This window comes from Bos indicus, chromosome 2 (assembly GCF_029378745.1).
Source record: "Bos indicus isolate NIAB-ARS_2022 breed Sahiwal x Tharparkar chromosome 2, NIAB-ARS_B.indTharparkar_mat_pri_1.0, whole genome shotgun sequence".
NCBI classification, from domain to species: domain Eukaryota; kingdom Metazoa; phylum Chordata; class Mammalia; order Artiodactyla; family Bovidae; genus Bos; species Bos indicus.
The window spans coordinates 119,372,036-119,379,023 of NC_091761.1; the positions used below are offsets into that span (position 1 = coordinate 119,372,036).

A 6,988-nucleotide genomic window follows, 5' to 3' on the forward strand; every position below is an offset into this window, starting at 1 on the left:
CACCGACTTGCGCTGGGAAAATTCGTGGTGGAATGTGCCAAGGCGCGGGGGTGGAGGAGTGAGCATCCCCGGGCACTACGCAGGGTACCGCCCGGGGCGAGCACAGCCCAGCACCCGGCCTGCCCCTCCCCCTCGCTGGCAGCCGTCGTGTGGGCCAGCCGCCTCCTTCTGTTCCCTTCCCCCGTCCTTCCGAGCAAGCGCGGGGAGGGGTGAGGACGGAGTGGGGGGAAGGTGGGGGCTGGGCGGGCAGCTTTGCCGCGCTTTGGCTTTCTGCGTCAGCAGCACCGAGCAAAACAGCGGCGGGAGCGCGCGCCCTGAATGCGAGCGCGCGCCCCTCCCCCAGCGGCGTCGGTGCCGCCGAGACCCGGCAAACTCAGACCCCGAATGACAGGGCTGTCGGCGACTGCGCAGCACGGACGCACCAAGGCACTGCCGCTTTAAGCATGCTTGCCCATTGTTCGGAATCGAGCCAATGAGCGAGCGCCCGCTCCCTGCCCGCAGCCAATGGCGTTCGGGCAAAGGAGGCCGAGCGCCGCCCACTAATCTATATTAAAGGTTCTGGCGCCGCGTGAGTTCCCCACTGGCTGCTCTGAAAAGCCATCTTTGCATTGTTCCCGTCTCCGGCTTCCCTGATCGCCGCAGCCACCTCCGCCGCGCGCCATCTCCGCCGCCGCGGGCTCCGGCAGCTTTACCGCCAGAGTCCTCGAACTCCCGCTTTTCTTCTCAGTCCGTTGCATCGGATCACCGGAGTGCCCCATCATGTCAGACGCGGCCGTGGACACCAGCTCCGAGATCACCACCAAGGTGAGGTTAGACGCCGCCCGCCCGCCCTTTTGGGGTCCGCGCGCCGCCACTGCCGGAGCGGTGTTTGGCGCGCCGCACCCGGCTCTGCCCCGAGCCCGCTGTTACTCCCATTCGCTGCGGAGCCCGCCCGCTCCCGGCCTAGGGTACTAGGTAGCCCACTCTTTGTGCGCGTGCGGGGGAGGGGGCGGGAAGCGCCGTGGGCAAACGTGATGCCCATCCGGGAGTGACCTGAGGGCCCTCAGGGACCCGGAGATGCGAGTGCGGAGGCCGACAGGCTCGAGGGGAGGTTGCCGCACGGGCTCCCGAAACTTGTTTGTGACTCTTCGGAGTCGCGGCCGGAGGATAGGGACCTGGCTGGGGGGTCGTCGGCCCACGGGGCGCGCTGAGGTAACTTTGAAACTGGAGCGCTTTTGGAATCGGAAGTGCCGGGGTTGGGGGGGCCAGCGTGTGCGGGCGCGGGCCGGCTGCGGGAAGTGGCGGCTCCGTGGCGAGCGCCCATCCGCGGCGCTGCTCTTTGTTAGGCGCCGGGCGGCCGACTTTTCGCGCCTTATAGTGGATCCGAAGAGGTTTATCTGGACTAGCCTCCGATAAGGCGGAGCGGGGCGGCGGGGCCGCGGTGTCGGTTGTCTTCCCGCGGAGGTGTGAAGGTCTCCTCCGCCCTGGCTGCCCTCGGGGAGGGAAGGTGGGTTTCCCGGGGTGTGGAGGAGTGTGCCGGGAGCAGCCGCCCAGCCTCAGTAATTCACCAGCGGTACCAGGCATCGCTGAGGAGGAGGCGAGCCCACGCGCTGGAGGGGAGGAAACGAAAAGTGAAGGATCGGCGCGCCGGGGCGACGATGGGCGCCCCCCGCGGCTGCCCGGGGGCACCAAGTGTGCGGCTGCTTCGGGCACTACGCGGGCGAACAAAAGCTGCGGCCACGACTACCTTCTTGTGGACCGAGCCGCGCGCCAGGGGCTGTTGAGGCCCGGTGATGCGGCTTCACTGCCCTCGGTTTTGAGATCCTGCGCGTTTGGCGCAGCTCCGCTCCTGCGCGCCGCGTCGGTCCCGCTCCCTGCCCTGGGGAGTGTCTCCGCCCTCGGCGGGAGCACGGCACTTTGAGGAGGAACCGCTTTTTTTTAATCCTTTGGTCCTTATTCGTGCCCCTGCGGAGACAGGCGCGAGTCACCTTGGCGTCTCCTTAACTCCTGTGCCCCTGCCGTCACCCCTGGTTCTTTCCCAGGGGCGACTCCACGAGAGGAGCGGGGCTTGGGACACGGGTCTCCGCCGGGGCTCCCTCCGGTTCTCTCTCGGCCCAGTCAGGGAACTAGTTTGAAGGAGAGGGTCAGCCCTTCCCAGCGCGGGCGTTCGCTTTTCCCCCAAGGTGATTTCCCGCTAGGAGCCCTAAGTGCCCCTGTTGGGCGTCTCCGACGGCCTCCGGCTGCGGGACTGCTAAAGCCCCGCGGACTTCGGGGCGGCCTCCCGCGGGACTTTGCCCGCCAAATACAGAGACGTAGGCGCGCGCATCTAGGCCTGCGAGGGGAGGCGGCGGGGGCGCCCAGAGGCCCGGAAAGACTGGAGACCAACTGGCGCGCGCCCGGCGGTGCCGGTGCAGCCAGCGAGCGCCAGGTCTCCAGGGTCAGGGGCGCACTCGGAGGCCCCGGGGCCACGTGCTCCGCGCGCGCGGTGCGTGCAGAGGCCCGCGCGCAAAGCCCGCCGGGCGGGGGTGCGCGCCTGCGCGCCACGACCTCCCCGCCCCCACAACTCCCCGGGGCTCCGGCCGCCAGGGGGCGGGAGCGGGCGGTGCCGGGGTCCGCGCTGTGTCGGACAGGGAGCAGCACCAGGAGGATGGGGCCGGCAGGTGCCCCGGCGCCCTTCACCGGAAGGCGCCCGAGCAGCCTCGGGTTCCCTGGCTGCTCGAAGCCTGTTTGTGTTGGCGGCAGAGTGTGCCGCACTGGGTGGAAATAATTACGGGGCTTCGGGGTACCCGCGGCGGCGCTGCCCCTTGGGGCTCGGGCGAGGCGCGGCCTGACGGACACCGAGCTGGCCCTCGGACGGGCGAGAGAGCCACGGAGGGACATTTTGGTGCTCCCAACTGCCACATTTCAGGGACTGCGCGTCTGAGTGCAGCAAGGCCTCACTCGGGCCCAGGAGTGTTGTCGCCTGAGCCCGCGCCCATGTCCAGGGCTGTGGTCTGCCTCCTTCTGGGATGGCTGTGGCTTACGGAGGGATCGGTGGGATTCTGGTACCTTCAAAGAAAGCCCTGCGCTTGCCAGATCGTGGGCTCCGAGCTCGAGCTCGGCTGCGGGGCCTCTGGCTGGAGAAGCGGCTTCCCCAGTTTTGCCAGTTAGTTCCCTCCCATTCCCTTCCCAGGCTAGTCCACCCACGGGAATCCTCCCGCAGTGTCAGGGCCCTCCCCCATTGCCTTATTTATTTATGGCACATACCTGCTGTCTTCCAAGAAGGATTTGTGAGAGGCGGAGCTCTCTGGTTGGAAACAAGTCTGTGATGAGAGAGTGTGAGTGAAGTGTTCCCGGGCTCGTCTGCCCGGCCAGACAGGTTTCGGTCTGTGGTGCTACATGGCTTCTTTCCTAAGAAGCATGAGTAAAGGTGCGGTGGGAACCGCTGTTCTGGATCCATTTTTTAAAATGTGTGTGTTTTTAAGGGTAGAGAAGTAGGATGAGATCCCGGCCACAGACACTCAGTATTTTTTGCTCTCTCCCACCTGTAACTTTGAGCTTGTAATTTGGGACATCAGAATTGGCACTGAATCCCTCCTACCTGTAGGTCTGGGCCCCTTTGCCAGCCCTAGGCTACTCAGAAGACTTACTGGTTCCCTTTTCCTTTTTGAAGGACTTAAAGGAGAAGAAGGAAGTTGTGGAGGAGGCGGAGAATGGGAGAGAGGCACCTGCAAATGGGAATGCTGTGAGTGTCTGCTGTGGTCATGACCCCCAGCAGCTCCTGGCCTGGACTTCTTACTTAAGACTTTGGGCTTAATCAAGGGTGGGGCGGGGGGGGGGGGGGGGGGGGGGGGGTTGGGCCAAGGCCTTGGCCAGTTCTGTACTGGGATCTCTGGCTAGAACTTCAGGGGGCATCTCTCCGGGGGTCTGGTCTGTAGAAGCCCAGGGCAGGGTCTGGAAGAAGGGACGTTGGGGGCAGAGTGATGTTCTGTCCTCATCAACAAGCTGCTCTGCTTTCTGTCGAGGAGAATGAGGAAAATGGGGAGCAGGAGGCAGACAATGAGGTAGACGAAGAAGAGGAGGAAGGTGGGGAGGAAGAGGAGGAGGAGGAGGAAGGTGACGGTGAGTAGCTTTGTTCCTCTAGTACCTTCTGGTCTTTCCTAGCAGATGGGGAGGGACTGGGGTCTTCCTGGGGCGGGGGGTGGGTCCAAGGGACCACTTCCAACTGGGCTTGAAGCCGCAGAGCCGGCATCTTTCTCACTTTAGGCCAGTGACTGTGGGGCTGTGCCCCCAGCACCATGCTCAACGCCCACTGGAGAGTGCCCTCCATGCCCCGATCAGTTGGTTGGTGGGGCTTCTCTGGTTTCACTTGGGTCTTCTTACCTCTGACGACAAGCTGCCCGTGATGGGCAGTGTGGGTGCAGCGACTGCCTAGTTTGTCAGGCAGCAGAGATGGCTCAGCGGCACTCAACCCTGGTTACTCTGTTACTGGAGATTGCCCAAGGAGCTGCAGTTTTCCTGTCATCGTGTCCACCCCCCCCCCCCACCCCGTTGTTGGCTACCACTGAGTGGGAGAGTCCCAGGACCCACTGTGCCTGGTTAGTTGAGGAAGGCAGAGCGGTTTACTTGGGCTTTGTTCTCACCAGGTGAGGAAGAGGACGGAGATGAAGATGAGGAGGCCGAGGCAGCTACGGGCAAACGGGCAGCTGAAGATGACGAGGTGGGTCTGGTCTGGCTTGAGTTGGGTGAGAGGGCTAGGATCTGAGACACTAACACTGGAGGGGCTGATGGAACTTAAGTGGTTATAAGATGCAGTGTATGGTCCTTCTCTTGAGCTGGAGTGGGAACAGAGGCCCTCTGGAACAGTGCATGCCTGGTTTTAGTTCTGCCAGCGGGAGTTCAGCCAGTGGGTGGGCGGGCCCAGGGGATTGGAAGAGGCCTTGACAATCCTTCCCTTCCCAGGATGACGATGTGGATACCAAGAAGCAGAAGACTGATGAAGATGACTAGACAGCAAAAAAGGAAAAGTTAAACTTAAAAAAAAAAGGCCACCGTGACCTATTCACCCTCCACTTCCCGTCTCAGAATCTATAAACGTGGTCACCTTCGAGTAGAGAGTCCCGCCCGCCCGCCCCTGGCGGGCAGCGCCACCCACAGACGACAGCGCTCTCCACCACCCAACCAAAACCACAACGTGAATTTGCAACAGGGGAGGAAAAAAGAACCAAAACTTCTAAGGCCCTGCTTTTTTTCTTAAAGTACTTTAAAAAGGAAAATTTGTTTGTATTTTTTATTTACATTTTATATTTTTGTACATATTGTTAGGGGTCAGCCATTTTTAATGATCTCGGATGACCAAACCAGCCTTCGGAGCGTTCTCTGTCCTACTCTGACTTTACTTGTGGTGTGACCATGTTCATTATAATCTCAAAGGAGAAAAAAAACCTTGTAAAAAAAGCAAAAACAACAACAAAAAAAAACAATCTTATTCCGAGCATTCCAGTAACTTTTTTTGTGTATGTACTTAGCTGTACTATAAGTAGTTGGTTTGTATGAGATGGTTAAAAAGGCCAAAGATAAAAGGTTTCTTTTTTTTCCTTTTTTTGTCTATGAAGTTGCTGTTTATTTTTTTGGCCTGTTTGATGTATGTGTGAAACAATGTTGTCCAACAATAAACCGGAATTTTATTTTGCTGAGTTGTTCTAACAAAGCTGTCTCAGGCCTGGTTTTTCTGTTTTGGTTTCTTTAGGCTTTCTCCAGAGGTGCAGGGGCAAGAAGAGGGGAGGATCTTGAACTCTGACCCTGCTGTCCTTCCTGGGGACAGTGGGTTGGAGACCTCAGTTGGGGGGGTGTGCCCCTTGGCACCAGGGTCTGGTGGGTGGCCATCCTGTAGTCAAGGACTGAGCTGCAACTGGCTAATGGGGATGTGATGGGAGCACTATAGAGCTATGGGCTGAAGGGGGAGCCACTTACCAGCTTCATCCCTTCCTAGGATTGTAGTGAGAGCATCTTCACTGAAGTTGTTTAACCTAGTTTCATTGGAAAGGTGCTGACACCTCTATACGCTGGGGAAACAGGCTACATGCAGGGCTGCCCTCTGGATCCAGGAGGTGGGGTAGGGGGTGGTCCAGGCCCAAGTATGCACTCAGGGCCAAAGATCCCAGAGATGCTACCTCCCTATGGGACAGCTGCTAGCTGTGCCCTTCACCTCTAAAGCCTCACTAGATTATCCTGGCCACTGAATGGCTCCCCCTGGTGGTGGCATGTGGCACCTTCTGGTCCCTTAGGACATACATTCCAGGATACTAATGCAGCCTAGGTTCAGTCACTAAGAGCTAAGTCATGTCTGACCATTGGGACCCTGTAGATTGTAGCCTGCCAGGCTCCTCTGTCCATGGGATTTCCCAGGTAAGAATACTGGAGTAGATTGCCATTTTCTTGTCTAGGGGACCTTCTGGACCCAGGGATTGAACCTGGGTCTCCTGCATTGCAGGCAGATTCCTTACCAAACTTGCACTTAACTCAAAATTCCGATCTCCAAAATAAATGCCTTGGTTGGGGGAGAGACACCCTGCCCCTTCAGCACAGTAAGGGGTGATAGGTGAGCTGCTTGGAATTTTCAGACAGGTGAGGAGCCCTCTTAAGAACCTAAGGTCTACAGATGAGCCTCATATGTGTGGTGGGAGGGGTCTACAGAGGAGCCTTGTGTGTGGTAGTGGGGGGGGGGGGCCAGAGAGGCGATTCATGTGTGTCTTTGTGGGGGTCCACACAGGAGCCGTGTGTGTGTGGTGTGAGGGGTCCACAGCAGAGCCTCCTGTGTGGTGTGACGACTCCAAGGCAGAGCCTCGTGTGCGGTGTGAGGGGTCCACAGAAGAGACTTGTGTGTGTGGTGTGAGGGGACCACAGCTGAGCCCCGTGTGTGTGTGGCGTGGGGTGTCAACAGCTGAGCCTCGTGTGTGGTGTGAGGGTCCACAGCGGAGCCTCGTGTGTGGTGTGAGGGTCCACAGCGGAGCCTCATGTGTGGTGTGAG

The 6,988-nt window shown here is 59.7% G+C and overlaps 1 protein-coding gene across 2 annotated transcripts; it reads left to right on the top strand.

The window, feature by feature from the left end:
* Positions 1–558: 558 nt before the first annotated feature.
* Positions 559–5,668, top strand: PTMA (prothymosin alpha). Of its 2 annotated transcripts, none has more exons than XM_019978552.2 (5): positions 559–804; positions 3,632–3,703; positions 3,984–4,080; positions 4,605–4,678; positions 4,921–5,668. In XM_019978552.2, exons 1-5 carry the CDS (start codon positions 760–762, stop codon positions 4,966–4,968), a joined length of 336 nt encoding a protein of 111 aa, XP_019834111.1. In that variant the 5' UTR covers positions 559–759; the 3' UTR covers positions 4,969–5,668. The 2 variants fall into 2 exon arrangements, with proteins under 2 accessions (XP_019834111.1, XP_019834118.1); XM_019978559.2 differs by having other exon boundaries at positions 3,987–4,080.
* The last annotated feature ends 1,320 nt before the right edge of the window (positions 5,669–6,988 follow it).

Coding starts and splice junctions, on each gene's coding strand:
- PTMA (XM_019978552.2), top strand. CDS start 760: ATGTCAGACGCGGCCGTGGACACCAGCTCCGAGATCACCACCAAG. Junction 4,081..4,604: donor GGAGGAGGAGGAAGGTGACG/GTGAGTAGCTTT, acceptor TGTTCTCACCAG/GTGAGGAAGAGGACGGAGAT. Junction 4,679..4,920: donor GGGCAGCTGAAGATGACGAG/GTGGGTCTGGTC, acceptor TTCCCTTCCCAG/GATGACGATGTGGATACCAA.